The sequence below is a fragment of the Drosophila willistoni genome, assembly GCF_018902025.1.
Source record: "Drosophila willistoni isolate 14030-0811.24 chromosome 2L unlocalized genomic scaffold, UCI_dwil_1.1 Seg139, whole genome shotgun sequence".
NCBI lineage: Eukaryota > Metazoa > Arthropoda > Insecta > Diptera > Drosophilidae > Drosophila > Drosophila willistoni.
This window is the reverse complement of record NW_025814046.1, coordinates 1182492-1200361: the sequence shown is the minus strand read 5'-3', so window position 1 is coordinate 1200361 and position 17870 is coordinate 1182492. Positions and strand designations below refer to the sequence as shown.

Below are 17870 nucleotides of genomic sequence, written 5' to 3'. Positions count from 1 at the left end.
TGCTTGCCATGACTGACTGAATGACTGTCGGATGGATTTGACCGCATGGTTCAGAATTTCAACGCCTTTCGTTTGGCATTTTATCGGTCTAACGGGGGGGAACGATGTGAGGCTTTAGTTATATCTAAACTATGAATCAATGCATTAGTCAGTCACCTTGTACGCTCTACTTTAATTACGGCCTTTTTTTGTGGTTCGTTGGACATTTTTTTTTTTTTTTGCTTTCTTGCTTTTTTGCATGTTGCAAGTTTTGTGGTTGCAATTTAAAAATTGCATAGAAAGAAAACTTCAAGCGAAATTCCAAAGCCGCACAGAACGTAACTATTATTATCCCCTAAGGAGGCGGATGGGGAGGGGGAGGGGAAGGCAACCATAAATATTGCATTACAATCATTTTACCTCCTCGTCGAGTTGTCGCCCATTTTTTCCTCATGTCCTGGAATTGCGAATTAGATTTCATGTTCTTATCGCTACGTCATGCGCTTGGTTGCGCTAATGTTGTTGCTTTTGTTTTGTTTTCTATTTGCACTTGGTAATTCAATTTAATTGCAAAATTTTTTTAATCGATTTCATTAGCGTTTCCTACATTTTTGTGTTTTTCTGTTTTGTGTCTATCCAGAATTGCCAAGGGAAAACAATAATAGAACCAGCAACCACAAGCACCTTAATGAGTCAAATGCAATAAAGAATTATCGCTTCAACAGTTGTTTGGACAATATGTAGATAGATGGCCTTTTATGATTAATTTAATATATTCGAGAAATTTTCACTTTACTTGTCTAAAACATTAAATAGTTTGTCGATTCAAGGGTCATGTGAAAAGACTATGTGGGTTAAAAGGACTTTCTATTGATGAATTGATTCATTTGACAATAGTTGGCTTGGAATAGGGATCTTAGAATCTGATCTAATAGACGAGCAGTAGAACTAAGCTAACTTAGTTATGGAAAGTAAATTTCGGTTTTATTTCAAATTCGGGTCTGAGTAAATATAAAATATTTATTTTATTGTTCGTAAACTTGAGTTAAGTATATCGGCAAAAGAAAAATTCACTTAATGCAAAACAATATTGAAATCATGGGCGGATCTAGGACTGCGAAATGGAGGAAATGAGCTCGTTTAAGTATGCAATAGCCTGGAAGTGTTCAATATCTGCAAAAAGCTTATAATTTTCCATAGGAAAAGGCCTACGCCGTGAAACTTAAAAATTGTAAACAAGCAACGCTTAATTTTAGAATTCTCCGAATTTTCCACAACTTTTTTATGTGTTTAAAAAATTGAATTCTTGGTCGGCTTATTGCATACTTTTGGGAGCAAATTTACCTCATTTTCCTCATTTTACATTGTTTATATTAAAGCATAAGCAAATATTGTAAAGAAGAGGGTTAAGCAGCTTTTTCGGAACTTCAGGGACGAATCACCTGTCTGTCTGTCTGTGTTGTCCAGCGGATCTAGGCTAAGTTCATTGTCCTGGAGTTTCAGCCTGGAGCTTCAGAATGTAGATTAACAATTTGTTGCAGGTGCAGAGCCTGCCGAATAAACAGGTTTAGCTGACCTTGATGTGACCTTTCCAAGTTAAACACCTGTCAAGGGTTAGGCCCAGGTACTTCAGCTTATCCATACTCGGAAGAAGCGTCCCATTAAGATTGACGGGGGGCAGTGGAGCCATCGAGTAGACATACTTATTCGTGTTGTACCAAAAAAGTAAAAAACATTTCCTTAAAATACAAATAGACTCTTCTCGTTTCTGTGTACATTTAGGTTTTTATTCTTGTCGTAATTGTAATGCAATTGTGGTTTACAGATAATATATAGAACTTTTATTTCAATTTGCACATTCAATATATATTTATATATACTTTATATGGTAATAATAAAAAGTAATATTATAAACAACAGTTTTTTTTTCTTTGTTTTGTTTTTTTTTTTTGTAAATATAAAAAATAATAAAACACATTCAATGTTTATTTATATATATAAATGGATGCAATTACATTTCCCAAAAGGATTTCTGTTTTGTTTTCTTTTTCATTTTTAGCATTATTTCAGTTTGTCATGTGGGTGGCTCCTTACTTATTGGCTCGATTGGTTTGTTTGTATGTTTTTTTCTTTTGTTATAATATAAAAAGTGTACTTATTATTGCGGCAGGTGAGTGTGTGTGTTTTTGTGTGTGTGTGCGTGAGTGTGAGTGTGTGTAAGTGTGGGTAGATAATTGTGTGCATGGTTGTGAATTGTGTGTGTAGATTGTTTCTCTTATTTTTCTTGTATTCAATAATTTATATATAAAAAAACGACTTCTACTGCGTTTGCTGTTGAATTTCAATCTTCTCGACTGTCATGTCTGGATTCATGGCCGTCGCTTCCTGCAAAAGTTTATAGAATAAATATATTAGTAAGTTTTTCTTAAGTGAATTAAATTAAACTGCCAACCAGCTTGAACATTTTTTTGTTTACTGTTGTTTACTAATTTGAGTTTTCTGATTATAAATTTATCCTCATATCCTTATCTGGTATACATTTTATTAAGAAAAATGTGTTTAAACATAGAAGAAAAGCTTGAACACTTGATTCCTTAAATATTCAAACAAGAAAAAAGGACATAAGTTCTATATATAGGTATATAACATAACTGGTTCAGTTTTATTTAATTAAATTAAGATGTTACTTTCTGAAGTTGGCCAAAATACAGTCTGAAAAAAATTGGCAAATTCCAAAAGAAATTAGTTTTTAAACTCCATAAAAACTCATTGCAAATTTTCCAAATCTTTAAGCTTTGGGAATTCAATTTATGCATTTTTTTTTTAATTTGTATGTTTCTTATTGGTAAGTTGTCTTGTTATTAACAAATTTAAATGATACATTGTGATAGAATATCTCATTCATCAAAAAGATTTCATAGTCCAAATTGCAAAAATAATGAAAATCAGTCTATCAGTCTCGATTTCGATACCCTTAAATTGTATTAATCCTTGCCTTTAGTTAGGCGCAAGGTTCTTTTAAAAAGTTCATTTGGTTATTTGATTTTAAAGAAACTTCAGTCCATTTCACTCAATTATACTAAGGGAAACTCAGTGTATTACCACTGTAAGTCACTAAGCTGCTAGAATCTGAGGCTAGACTTAAAGTTCCGCCCCCCAAATTAGTAAACTACAATAGATAAAAGAGTTTAATTTCATTTTAAGTGACTTACCTGGATTGCCTCAGCCAAGGCTTTGTCATGATCGATTGGATCGCCATCGGATTGAATTGTAATCTTTTGCTCCACACGTGTCTCAACAATGCCATCGCGCTCGGTTTTGTACTGTGATGAGAAGAAGAAATTCATTATTTTTAAGACAATTTCTTTTAGGTTTAACTCTATTTTCATCTACTTGTCAACTAGTACAACTTCAAAACAAAGGACCAATGTATATAATTTACAGTGGGGGGCGCAGCGTAACATATACAGGACAGTAATAATTCCTACCTCTCTCTGCATACTTACGCACTCCACGCTCCACTTTGAGGCAGTTTCTCACACTCTTTACTTTACTTACGGTTATGGTTTCCACAGTGCGCGTTTTACTGCTAACGGTTTGTGTCGAGATAATTTCACCTTGTCCCGAATAACCAGGTGCATCTTCACCAAGAACCACTCGAGTACTTTCAACATGCGGTCCAGTTGGGTGTGTAGCACCAGTGGAGCTTGTCAATAGCGGAGATTTCTAATATAAAAGTAAAATGATACGGATTAAAAAAATCAAAACCCATTCCAAATCAGAGATTAAACTAAAGATAACTAAGATCAATAGAAACTAGTAGTTAGTTGCATTTGAAAAAGAAAATGAAAAGAAACAAACCTGATTGTCTGTGCGCACCACAGTGGAACCAACTGAGTATGGTCCATCGATTGGTGTACCCGAATCGCCTGAACTGGTCGACGAAACACTATCCCGTCTCTGATACTAATAATAACAGCAACAACAAAAACAATACGAAACAAATCAAAAGTTTAATCATGCAAAACGACGACGACAACATGCGAAAGCAAAGACAGATCTTAAGTTGTAAAATGGGGGGAACATTGCCCCTTAAAGTATGCAGTAGTAATCATTTGTAACTTTTCCCATGACATGTAAGTCAAAAATTGTCTATAAACAATGTTCGCTTCGAAGAGATTCGAAAACATTCCTTTTTACGTTTCACTAAGCCACTTCTTGGACTGATTATTGCATACTTTAGGGGGAAAAGCTTCTTACATTTCACAGCCCTAGATTCTTGCCTTTGCCGCTGCGAGAGCCATGCAATACAAAACGAAATCTTACCTGATCACCGCTCGTTACAGTCGCCGTGGTCTTGACCTCTTGGGTGACAACACGTTGTTGCTGCTTGTTGGGATCATGAGTGCGGGTGGTGGCTACGGTTTTCTCTTCCAGTTGTTCGGTCTTGGCATTCTTGCCCAGATCCTCGTGCGTTGTGGCTGTGCGGGTGGTTACAGCGGTGGCCGTGACATAAGCTCCGCTCAAATCGGTGGGTGTTGGATCAGCCTAAGGTTGTGGATTCAACGTGGATTTGATTTGGATTAAAGTGAGGGTTAGTGCGCATCAAACAAAATTTTACAACAATAACAGCAAAGCGACGATAGCAAAAGCAACAAAAATCTTTCACTATAGAACACCATATACATGTATATATAAAACACAACATTGATAGCAACTTAAAGTTTAGGAAAAAAGGAAGAATTATCAATGGATAGAGAGTTCTTTTGTGGATGATGATGGTTTTTAAATTTCGTTTAAAGAGTGCAGAAAGAGAGAAAAAGTTGTTGAAGCGACAGCAAGAGAGTTTTATAGCTAATTGTTGAGAGTGATATATAGTTAGTAGACAAAGAAAACTGTAAGCCCCGCAACAAAAATTCTATTATTTGGCTAACCTTGTGTTCCTGCGTCGAATAGGTCACCTCTCCTGTGCCCAAATTTCGTATTTCTTCCTCAACATTATGGGTGACGCCATCATTATTCTTGGTCAGCACCTGTTTGGTCGTGGTCTTGACCACAGTGGGTGTTCCCTTGCCCGATTTGGATGATTGACTGATGTCTGCTTGATTTGCGCTACTCAAAACGATATCCTTAATCTGATCCTGATCATATTGCTGGGCCATATCATCCTCGGAACTGGCATCACTATCACGTCGCAGAGCACCCTTGCCAATGTGTTTGACACCATCGAAGAACTGTTGTCGTGTGATGGGCACCGTTTCCGTTGTCGTTTGTACCTGCGATTGTTTGCCAAAGTGCGATGGATCGATTTGGGCATAGTTTAGGATCAATTTGCCGGTAACAGGATCAGTTACTGCCGTTGCTGGATCAATATCTCCTGTATTTGGATCAATGTCACCATATTCACTCTTAATGCGTCCCGTCACTGGGTCAATCTCTCCCGTCAGGGTCATCGTGTGGGTCACTGTGGTGCGGGCTCCAGCGAAACGCGGATCATTGGGATCAACCTGTATAGTTTCACCAGTCACAGGATCAATCATATTGTATACATAAACGGTTTTATTGAAAAATTTAAGCACCCGACCAGAGGCGGGATCAATTTCACATTCATCGGGATTAACCTCTTCAGGACGGCCACGTTCATCCGTTTTCGAGATGAGCAGAATACGAACAATAATAATTTTGCCTGTTTTGGGATCAACGCGAGCCAATTTCGTGTAGACCTCACCCGATTCGGGATCCACATGAGTGGTGGCATACAATGGTTCACCCTTCTCCAATTCACCAGTGGCAGTATAGATTTTACCGGAAGTGGGATCAATCTTGATGGTATTGGGATCAAGTTTGGTCTGTTTCTTGATCTCATTGGTCTTGGGATCGAGGTAACCATAAATGGTGATGACATAACCTGTCTTCGGGTCGACACTGCTCGAAATGAATTGTTGTTCGTTGGTGGTTGGATCACTGGCACCAGTGGGTACCCAAATCTGGTTGGATTTCGGATCCACAATAATGTCCTTATCCTTGGCGGCGCTGACCTGTGAAATCGGTGACTTTGTCGTTGGATCCACACGTTGTTGGACAATGCGCAACGATATAATACGAGCATAATCCTTATCGGGTTTATTATTCTTGGGGTTGATTTGATTCTTGAGCAGAATTTGGCCAGTTGTTGGTTCAATCTTAATATCACGGGTCACCGTCTTACCCGATTTGGGATCATTGAAAGTGATTGTATGCTTCACCAAATCAATCTGTCCATATTTGGTATCAATCTTGCCACCCTTTGGATCAAATTGTCCACCAGAGGTCTCCACCTGAGCCGTCTTGGGATCAATGATATTCTTCTTGGAATCATATTTGCCAGCCAGTGAGGTAACCTCCACAATTGGATCAATCTGTTGACCCACCTCAATTAGGCGGCCCTGATTGGGATCCAATTTGTTAGTCTTGGGATCGACCACACCCAAAATGGTAATCTGTCCAGTGCTTGGATTAACTTGAACATTCTTGGTGACCACAATTTTACCAGATTTCGGATCAATGGACTTTAGTTCACCCTTGCGTGTATTGATCTCACCATATTTGGTATCCAGTAGGCCAGTATCCAAATTCAAAACGCCCAAAGAGCGTTCCACTTCACCATTGACGGTATCAATCTTACCCGTTGCTGGATCAATGCGACTTGTGATAACTGTTAGCTCAACCACTGGGTTGTCCTGCGGTGTAATGCACACAATCTGACCCAAAGAGTCATCCAGACGTCCCGTCTTGGGATCAGCCACACCAGAAACCAAATGAATATTACCCGTTTTCGTATCAACATCGCCCTGATAGAGCTCTTTCTTGCCAGTTTTCGTATTGAGAGCCTCCAAGGTGCCCTTCTTGGGATCGATCAGACCGTATTTGGTATCAATTTGTCCAGTTGCTGGATCCAAAATGCCTGTGGAGTGCTCAATGCTTCCATTTTCGGCATCAACACGCTTTGTGGACGGATCGTATTTGGAGGTTATTACCATAATCTTGACACGCTTCTTCTTGGGCTTGGCAGCGGCGGCGGCAGCGGCAGCAGCAGCAGCTGCAGCTCCTGCACCAGCACCGGCAGCAAGCTTGCCTGGAGCTCCACCCGCTGCAGCGCCATCTTTAGACGGTCCCACATAGCCTGGCTCTTTGTTATAACGCTGAGACTCGAGGAAATCGGATGTAGGATCCGCTAATGGCTTATAGCTGCCCGGAGCACCCGAGGAATAACCTTGTCCAGGTCCCTTTGTAGGTGAATAGGATCGTTTATCGGTTAATGGACTGGCGGCTGCATCTACAGCACTTCCCTGGAGCTTAGCTCTGGTGGTCGGAGACAATTGGCCATCTTGCAAGAGTTTGGCTCTCGATTTCGGTGACAATTGACCACGATTCAGTTTATCCTGAGTGCGTGGCGATAATTGTCCTGCCTTTAGTTTCTCGGCCGTCTCCTTCAAAGCATTTTCATTGCCCGGAGCATAATTGAAGGCCAATCCGATTTTCTTCTGCTGTGAAGTCGGTGACAATTGCTCCTGACCATCGGCACCCAATTGTCTGGCACCATTTGGATCCTGATCGTAACGGAAGCCACCAGGTGTATATGATTTGCGTGTTGGACTGGCATTGCCATCGGCATCTGCCGCATATTCATATGGACGGGTTACACCCGGTGTGGTAGAGCCACGTTGTTGTTGTTTCTTATTGGCCTCATCCTGTTCTTGTTGTTTCCTATTGGCCTCATCCCCTTCTCCTGTTGTCACAACAAGACCAAGACGACCCACTTCCTTATCCTTAGATTTATCCTTGCCGGATGATTTATCTTTGCCATCCTTATCTTTAGATGGTGAACCGCTCTTGCTCTTACGTCCCGACGAGAATATACCAACGCCCTTTTTATTTTGTTTTTGGTCCAAAATGAAAACAAAAAAACAATAATTGGGGGAACGGGAAGAATAAAAAACAAAAAGAGAAAAATTAAAAATATTTATAAAATTAAAATTGGTTTTTACTACAAACTATCAATAACTTACGGGTGAAACTTAAGAGTGAAAGTGATTTTAGGTTTAGGATTTGGGGGTTTTTTAAAGGGGTATTTACACGAAGAGTCGAGGGTCGAGCAAAATTGTTTACTCCATCGTTCAGTGCTTAGACTTAATCTAGAAATTGTCAAGTATCTAAATCTATATAGATACTTACACGTCTGCCCGATTTGTCCGACTTATTCGAGTCATTAAGTTCATCGTTGCCTGGGCAAAGAGAATATTAAATTATTACTTTAATCAATTTCTAAAGAAAATTAAACTCAAAGGATTTACCATTGACCCCAGAGCCTGCTGCTGCTGCGGCGCCGGCAGCGGCTGCTGCTGCTGCCTTGGCTGCCTTTTCGGCTTTCTTCTTCTCTTCCAATTCACGTTTCTCACGCTCTTTGCGCTCTTTCTCCTCCTTTTCCTTGAGTTTCTTCTCGCGCAATTTGGCTTCCTTTTCCTCATCCTAAATATTTTCAAGGGCAAAAAATTTATATTAATATTTAAAAATTAATTTTTTTTAATAATATTTATGCAAAACATGCAAACAAAAAAGCCAAACAAAAAAAGAAGTAAACAAAAAACATAAATTCATGATTTTTACAAGCAATTATTTAAATGGAGTTTGTTTAGGTATTTTTTTTTTTTGTTTTGTTTTTAAATGCTTTAGCCAATGAAAGTTTTTTTGTGTAGACTGTACTTTAGTGTAAATATATATATATACAGGGAGAAGAGACAGAGACAGAGACATTGAGACCACATTTAATCAAGAACTAAAATTGTAACATTAAAAATGAACTAACTAAATTTAAATAGTAAAAATGAAATTAGACAGAAGTCAAAGAAAAATAAAATTGTCTTTAGACGGCACAGTTATAGAAAGTCTCTCATAAAAATATTTATATAAGGATATATCATTTCGATTCATTTTGGTTTTATATTATACACAAAAACGAAAACGAAAAATTTACCATATCAAAAAGGAACTGCGCATTCAAGAGGTTGGGTGAGTGGGTTACCAGGGTTTACATAAATTATGAAATAAAAAATAAATAAAAATATTTATATATATATATAGATGAATTAATAATTAAAATTTGTCCTTAAGATTTTTTTTTTTTTTGCACAACAATTGATTAAGCAGAGTTTCTTATAAAGCGGAATCAAAGAGGGGTATAAAAGAAAATTAAGAAGTAAAGAGAGAAGAGAGTTCAAAATGGAATTCTTGGTTTTTTTTTTTTTGGTTAACCTGAAGTTCATTGGAAAGTTCGACCACATTGGAAGCCACTTCGGCAACGATATTGGTCTCATAGTCACCCTCAAGGGAGCTCTGCGAGGAGGCGGAGGCAGTGCCAGTGCTCGATTCGCGTATTAACTTGGTTTTATTTTTGAGTGTCATTTGAGGATTAGGAATTTAAAATTTTTCAACGAGCACATCATTCGAATAGATCATTAGGTCATCACGTTGTGTTTTTGTTTTTTTTTGGAGTGCATGTGAGGGTTAAGTGTTTGTGTGAATGTGTGTGTTTGTTTTTTTTGAGAAAAAGAGTTAGTAACAAACCGAGAAGAAAGTAAATAAAAAAATTAGATATATGTATGTAGTAGGTAGTAGATGGTTTTTAGTTTAAAAAACTCGTTGAACACAATGGGTGCAAATGGTTTGAAATATTCTGTCAGGTCCAAGTGGGCGATGGGTATAGTTTGCCATACCTTATCCTTTTTGTCCTTCTTAATGGGACTGCGACTATGGGCATCGGCATCGCCAGCATTACGATCACCCCGATGATCCAAAGTGCTACTCTTACGTGCCACCTTCTCCTTTTCGGCCAAGGCTAAAACTGCAAATGGGGAAACAAAATGAAAGTTAAAAATCTCTACCTTATCAAGGGGAATCCCCGTTTCAAACTTGCAACTCACCATCCATGCTTCGCGATGATAGACGTGCCCCAGATAGTGTACGATCAAATTTGGGTGCAGTACGATCCACCGGAGTGGCACGACTCTCGTATTGAGTGCGTCCCTTGTAACGATATTTCGAACCAAAACGTGGAAATAGCGTCGATTTGGTATCCGGCTCCGGGGTCATCAAACGGAAGAATGTGTGATGTTCCACACAGGATTTCCATAGCTTTTTGGCGGCACGATGATTGGCAAGCTTAAAACCAATGGTAGATTCGTATTGCTCGAATTCTCCTGGTCGTATCTTGATATAGAAATGATGACGCTTATACGAGATCTTTAAGATCTTTGGCCAAGCGAAACGATTGATGCGTAATCTGTTCACGAACATTTACAAGAATTAGTATCAAATGCAAGAAAATTGAAATTATTTTATGACTCACTTATCGCGATAGACCAACAGACCGGAGGCACAAACGCCCAGCATAATGTCTACACCCTCGGAGTCCTTGGCTTTATGCAAATCAACGCCATACATGGCCAATTTCTTGGCATTCTCCAGATAGTGTAGTTCAGCCTCGGCGGGGGATTGGCCTCTGTTTTGTTTTTAGACAAAGAGCGAGAGATTAGTTAGGTTTTCAGAAACTTATATCTTAGTCGGACTCACTTGTGGGTCTTGTGTAAATCCATGACCTTCTCCTCCAACTCTGGTGCCTGATTTGGGGCAATTTTAAAATCCTTCAAATAACTGCGATTGGGCATCTCCTTGGGATCATAGTCACCCATCTCGGATTGAACCAAATAGGAGCCCAACAGAGCATGGGTAACAAAAGTGCAGGGCAAACGTTCCTCCAGTATATCATTGCGAACTTGCAGACACAAATGATATCGGGTTATATCCTCTTGCAGCTGAGATGGCTCTGGAGGATAGAATTTCACCGCAAATGACAATGGCCAGGGATCTGTGCGAAAGAACTTGGCCACCGGTTTATCCAAATCCAACCAGGTACGCGGATCTGTGGGCGTGTCATATGTCAAACCGAAATAGTCCTTCTCAATGATATTTAGACCGGCACAAATTGAATTGACCAGATCACGACCCTTTGCCTTGCGCTGCACAAAGGAAATAATAATTATTAGTATGAAACAATTTGCAAGAAGTTTACTTAATTACTTACATCAATGGTCACATCCAAAATGGAGCCATCGAGCAGAGTTACACGAGCCAGAGCCGCCTTCGAGAATGTTGATGAGCTGCTCTTCGATTTGCTCTTGGTTGGTGTTTCCGGCTCAGCTGGCGCGGATGGTTTAACTTCCGCTGGCATCTTCTAAGAAGTCGTCGTGTTGAAGGATGAAAGATGCAAGAAGGAAGATGCCTGCAACAACATGGAAAAAAAAAGAAAAAACTCTTTAAATGAAAAAGAACAATTTCTAGATTGATGATGTTATTTGTTGGCTCCGGATATGTCCACTTGTCTAGTGGACCACGACAAGCAGGCGCTCATTAGTCTCTCTCTCTGTTTTACGGTCGCCTGGCGCCCCAAAAACAACAAAAAAAAAGCAAAAACAAACTCGCAAACAAATTAGGAATGCTGAAGGAGACACATCACAGCAGGGCGGGACCACGGCTGGAGGGCATGATGTCATGGCATCTTTCCATTCCATTTCATTACTTACTTCAAATCAAATTGAAAGCAATCTACGATGTACTCAAGGCTATAAACACACACAGCAAGACCGTAATAAAAAAAAGGAGAAAACTTTACTGCGAACTTTAACTAGCGAAAGCGTCAAACTATAAACTACATTTTCATAGTTTCAGTTTCAGTTACCAAAAGTTGCAATTAATTTAGTTGTAATTATGCAAAAAAGATAAGCAAGTAATAATTAAAAGTATAGCCTGGGAATGATGACAGATGGAAAATGTGGGAAATTTAACTCATATAAAAGTTTTCAAGAACGTGTTCCCCTCCTAAAGTCTACGCCAGTGTCATCCTTCTGAAGTTTGAAATGACATAAATTATATACATATATCAAATGATATTAACATTATATAAGCCGGCAAGGGAAGGCAATGTCATGGACTCTAAATCTCCCCAATAACACATTTCTCGATATCATTTTTTTTGCAAAGCAAATGACGCTATGTTTGGGGTGGGGCCATTATACTTTCTTATGATGTAGAAGGAATTTTGTTAAAAAATGCCAAGTAATTGACTTGAAAGATGCAATAACATGCAATCAATTTATATTTTAATTGATTTTAAATACGGAAAAATAACAACGTGTTTGAATGAGAGACAGAGAATGAGAGAGAGAGGGAGAAAGAGACCCCTTTAAAAGAGTCTCATGTGAGATGCGAGATCTATGTGGAAGACGCCGCACGGGTTGAACCAGTTTAATTCTGCTTGTTGACCATTCTGTGTGTGCGTGTGTGTGTGCGTGTGTGTGTGTTTGTGTGTCCGTCTTTTGGGTCTCTCTGGTTCCCTGGTGGCGTCATCGTGCGTTTAAAATTATATACAGAATATACAACAGAATTATATGTTAGCCGAAAAAAAAAGTCCAACAAACATTTGAATTTTTTATAGACTCTTTTTTTTTTTTGTTGGTTTTTGAAGGTTGCGCATACGCAATGTATGACCCCTTCTAAGTTTCTGTTGACATCATCAACAACAAGTTGAAATTATTTCAATTTCGAATTGCATTTCAACCGCAAAAATAAAGCAAAAACAACAAAATAATATAAATGATGTGAAATGTTTCACGCCTGATAGGCCATGATGAATCAGAGAAAACGAGAGGGAGACTGAGAGAAAGAGAGAGAGAGAGAATGTGAATAAACATTATTTTTAAAAGTATTTTAGCATTTAGTTACAAATAAATTAGATTTATTTCGTGACTTTTTTCTATGTAATTAAATTTTGCTCTGTCGATGATGATGATGCTTCTGAGGTCTGATGATGTCATCATTATGATGGGGTGGGTGGAGGAGGGGGCAGCTGCTGCCGGTTTTTGCTATTGCAACAAATTAAAATATACACAGAAAACCAAAAAAGATATATTTTCGCAAGAGATGCCGAAATATGTACATACATACATATGTGGAGAATAGAACATATATTCGCCTCAATTCAATTGAAGGAGGTCGAGGTGAAATTCATCATCAACAACAACAACAAAAACAGCAACATCTTGGGTGGAACCTACTACACTGTTTCTTCTCTCTAATCACACTCGTTGAATAGGCGCTATGAAAAAAAATTCTTACAAAAAAAGACAACGAAAACAATGCCTTATGGAATGTATGAATGTAGTATATATATAGATATACATATATATAAATATACATAAACCATATGCCATATAGTAGATACAAACCAACCAATTGTTGTTGTTGTTATTGTATTTTGGGGTGTAGTCCATCGTCTGGGCACAAGTTGCTTAACTTAATTAAATTGAATTTAATACAACTTAAATCAAATTCAATTTACTCTTTTGACTCTTGAGGGTCATGGATGTAAATACATATATACACAAGTTAATGAAATTCTCCCTCATGATGATGGATCTCTTTTCAAGTTTTATATATATACATATATAAAACTAACTCCTGTCACATTGTAAACTTTCGCTTTTGATGTCCATTAGCATGAAAGTAGTTTTTTCCCTCATTTTGGGCTTAAAAATAAACATTCAACGAAGCGTGGCCAATGTACATATATTTTTAGAAAGACTGACTGACTCCGGGATATCCGTTCATAGCTTCCGCCTAGAGAGAAATGCTAAATGTTTGCATTTTTATAAAATGTTTATACACTTTTTGCCATTTGGGTCAATCAATAAAAACAAATGTGTGTGTGTGTATGAACGTGTTTGTGCGCGTGTATAAAGTTTCCTTTATCGGCTTCATATGGCTAGCCTTTTAATTGCCTTGGTCTAAATGCAGTAGATAAGCTGAGATCCGTTCTAATAAAAAATCGAACAACAACCACTTGACAAAGAACCATTTTTTCTTGAGACTAATCACTCGTCGAGATGCCAACATATGCAACACATAACCGCAACAAGCGACAGATAGGGGGGAAAACAAAACTACAAAACTTAATATAATAATAGAATGAATTGAAAGTCATCTTGACGGCCTAAGAATACCCTTTAGCAAAGAAAGCAAGTTAAGAAGAAGTCTTAAAAATTTATATGCATTAATTATCATTGAAGGCAGTCGTAAATCACAGGGGAGAGAGGTTTCTTCCTATAATTTCAGCCGATTTTTATGAAATTTCTTGTAATGAATAATGGAAAGTATTTTATTCCATGTCCAAACTTTATATATCCTGGTTTAAATATTGCAAATTATATTTTAGAGCAAAAAAACGAAAGGTGGTTAGGCCAAAGAGGAAAATATACTTGATTTGCCGAGATATATTAAATCTTTCTCTTTGAGTAGTAGATGAATATCATCCATACATGAATATAAGACTTAAAGAGATCGAAAATATACCTTTTAGGATTGAAACTCCATTTGGCTAATATAATCATAAAGTGTATATACCCTGCTTATAGAGTATACAACTGCAGGCAGAGTTCTTTTGCCACCAGCCACACCCACACAATTTGATTTCTGCTCATCCAAGTCATAAATACATAGTTAATAGCTATGGGACAGAAGAAGAGGGAAGAGCTTTACACACACACACACACACACAATTAATGGATATACTCCAGTATACAAAATACATATATATAGATAGATATTTGTATGGTAGATATATATAGTAAATCATATAGATTCATAGAGGCAAAGTAAGTAAAAATCGATGCGACAAAAACAAAAACATATAAATAGAATGCGAAAATTGTGTGTGTGTATTTTGAGGGGGAAAGAAGTCAGTCTGCTGTCTGATTGAGTTTTGTTGACAGTTTTTCAAACTGTGGGGGAAAAACTGAAGGGGAGTGGGACAAAACTTGCAACTCGAATGGAGAGTCAAAAATAGCCTTGTCTGTGTGTCTAGTTAATGTGGCACAAGCAGACACACTTTACACACTTGCACACAGACACATAATTCATTGCCACGATCTGGCAGCACAGTTAAAATTGTATTTTAAGTCAAAACCTGGCTTAGAGACTCGTCTCTTTTGGGCTCTCTCTCTCTCTCTCTCTCTTTCTGTCTCGCTCTCTTCTAATGCTGACAGACACACCTTGTTGTTGGCCCTCTCTTAGTGCCTCGGTGTCTCTCTCTCTTTCTTCGGTTGTTGCCTGAATTCAGGTTTTGTTTTTCTTGTTGGAGAATCCAGACCAAACATCGTGTTGTTTTTTTTTTTTGTTAGCCGTGTTTGCGTGCTGCCAAGTCGTTACACCTCTATGATAATTTTTCTTGTTTGTTGTTGTTGTTGCTGTTGTTTCTCTTTCTACATGCTTGTTTATTAAAGGTTTTTCATTTTCAGTTACTTTTCTATGTTGTTGTACAGTTATATTAGCATTATGTTGTGGTTGTTGGCTCTAGGAGTGGCTAGAAGCTTTAGACTACTTGTTTCTGCTTTGCTCATTTGGTTTATCTGTTTGTAGCCAATTTCTTCTTTCTCTAACCGGTTTTTTTTCTCTTTCTTAATGCAGTTACATACCTGTATGAGGGGAAAATGTATGGATTTAGGTCAAAGTCTCACTCCCACTTTTAAATGTTTTTTCTATTTTCTTTTTTGTAGGTTTAGGTTGTCAAGGCGGCCACGTCTTGATTAAAGTTTTTCCGGAAATCAAGTTACATTGGATGACGCATTGGCTACTAAATGCGTAGAGGGGTTCTTATTACTCTTGGGAGGGCGGGGGGTTTAAGTGGGCATAGTCACCTGCCCACCATTCATAACGCATACCAAACACATGGCCTTTGTTTTGTGTTTTTGGATGGGGGGACTCTCTAGCTGTGTGTTATCTTATCATTGAACATATTTCATAGTATGGGCTAAAAAAAAGAGCTTGCAGAAATCGCAGATTGATAAGAAGGGGCAATGCATACTAAGCGATCGCTTGGCATCGTCTATTTTTGTCCCAGTGACGTAGTCCGTCAGCCTCATTGTCCCCAGGAAATGTGTCACATAGACCAAAGACCGCAACAAATTCCAATAAGAGAGTCATTACAGAACCAACAACCATGCAGTTCCAATTCGATCATGTTGTGGAACGTTTCCTTGACTACTACTACAACGAAACACCCTTATTCCACCCCTCTCACACCCTCTGTCTCATGCTGTTGACCCGCTCCTGTAATAAAATGCGAAACAAGTGAGAATAACAGAGAATACGGTAAAAGAAATAAGGCAACACAAGAAAAAGATACATTTGAAAAGCTTGACAAAAAAAAACTAAATATCTCTCTCCTCTCTCTCTCTCGTACTCTCTGACTATGTAGCTGTTTAGCGCTCACTGGCTCTCTTTCTCTTAAGCTCTCTGGTCTATGTGTGTATGTGAGCTATGAAGTCATATTTACGTATATGTGTGTATGGTTAAATGCGAAGCCACCGAAAAACTCCGACCACAGCCCAAAAAAATTGAAAAAAAGAGAAAAAAAAAACTTTTAAACCTCAAGCGGAATTTTATCGGGACAAATGGCCCCAGATATATAGCTATATAGACGTAAGTAGCTTACTCACACTTACCAGGCTCAATTAAAAAATTATCCTTAAGCCTTGATGAAATTAAGTAAAGTGTACTTTTAGGCGCTTTAAATTGTAAGACTTTTCCTTTTTTTAAATGAAATTTGATTTTTTATATATTTTTTGTCACACTCTAGCACACACAAACACAGACGTAACAAAAAACTATAAACAAATTCTTTACAACTTTTTTCGTATTTGAAAAAAGACAATTTGTTGTTGTTGTTGTTGTTTGTTGTTGATGATGTTGCTATTGTTGTTGTCGTGGTCGTCGTCGTTGAATACCTGTTGAAAATTCTTACTCGTGAGTAATAAAGAATAGACAGAGAGAGCGAGCGAGAAAACTAGTGGAAAGGAAGGGGGTGGCGCAATTGTGTCTCGTATCAAGGGGTGGGGGAAATCGGGAATGCGGTGCGGGGAGAGTGTACGGCCAAAAATTACGCGGCGTGGGCGTAGGCAAAATATATTCTTGCACTTTAATAAGTATTAACTTATTAACTAATAAATTATATTTTGTTCACGTTTTATTTGTATCTTTAAATTTATTTTTAAACCACACACAAAACACATTTGGTCGAGGAATATTGCGCGCTTTTGCACAAGAATAAAATCCAAAGAAACAAGCGAAAAAAATTTTCTTTTTCTGCTCTTTTGGCACACACTCTCTCACACCCATACACACACACACAAATACACTCAGAAGACGTACCGTGTTTTCTTTTTTCAATATGAATCTATTCGAAATGCTACGCGCACGAAGAGCAAACTGGTACTGAGAGATACATTTACAGTTGGAAATACTGAGAGATACATTTAAAAACTAAAAACAACCACCACCATCAAAACTTTCGTTGAAATGTTAACAATTTAATGTTAGCCACACTGTTAATCTAAAGTTATCCATGACACTCTGTTAACTAACTGTTAACTTTTTTGAATATTTTCAGTTATTTTGTTATTTACTTACTTTTTTCAACAAAATCTTTTGTTTTAGTTTAAAAAATCTATATTTTATCGTTTGGGAGGCTTTGCGCATTCCAGGTGTATTAATGTCAATGAAAAATGCAAAGTTTTGCCATAACCCACATTTTACAATGCAATAAATTTAAATTTACGATATTTTGATTTTGATTGACAGACCAAATTATACCAGAAATTTCTATAGGGCACTTAGTGCTAATTCTAGTACTTAGCCGATAAAATTTAAGTTACTTCACTATAGAAAAAATTAAAAGAATTTATTTCATTTTAACTTGACTAAACACTGTTCCACAACTTACAATTACTAACTTTAAACATATA

At 37.8% G+C, this 17870-nt stretch overlaps 1 protein-coding gene across 4 annotated transcripts; it reads right to left on the bottom strand.

The window, feature by feature from the left end:
* Positions 1-1744: 1744 nt before the first annotated feature.
* On the bottom strand, positions 1745-16681 carry LOC6638207 (protein 4.1 homolog). Of its 4 annotated transcripts, XM_023177074.2 has the most exons (15): positions 16572-16680; positions 11099-11296; positions 10588-11033; positions 10364-10516; positions 9939-10297; positions 9732-9859; positions 8993-9007; positions 8313-8487; positions 8194-8243; positions 4914-7886; positions 4306-4527; positions 3841-3945; positions 3538-3705; positions 3192-3302; positions 1745-2364 (listed from the first exon to the last, which is right to left on the bottom strand). In XM_023177074.2, the coding sequence occupies exons 2-15, from the start codon at positions 11243-11245 to the stop codon at positions 2299-2301; spliced, it is 5118 nt and encodes a 1705-aa protein (XP_023032842.1). In that variant the 5' UTR covers positions 11246-11296; positions 16572-16680; the 3' UTR covers positions 1745-2298. The 4 variants fall into 4 exon arrangements, with proteins under 4 accessions (XP_023032842.1, XP_023032850.1, XP_023032848.1 ...); XM_023177082.2 differs by lacking the exon at positions 3841-3945 and having other exon boundaries at positions 16572-16681; XM_023177080.2 differs by lacking the exon at positions 8993-9007.
* Positions 16682-17870: the final 1189 nt, after the last annotated feature.

Bases quoted from the DNA above. Each gene is read 5' to 3' on its own strand.
- LOC6638207 (XM_023177074.2), bottom strand. From the start codon at position 11,245: ATGCCAGCGGAAGTTAAACCATCCGCGCCAGCTGAGCCGGAAACACCA. The intron at 10,298-10,363 runs GTGAGTCATAAA...GTTCGTGAACAG, and splicing joins CTGTTGGTCTATCGCGATAA to ATTACGCATCAATCGTTTCG. The intron at 3,303-3,537 runs GTAAGTAAAGTA...TTCTCATCACAG, and splicing joins GCACTGTGGAAACCATAACC to TACAAAACCGAGCGCGATGG.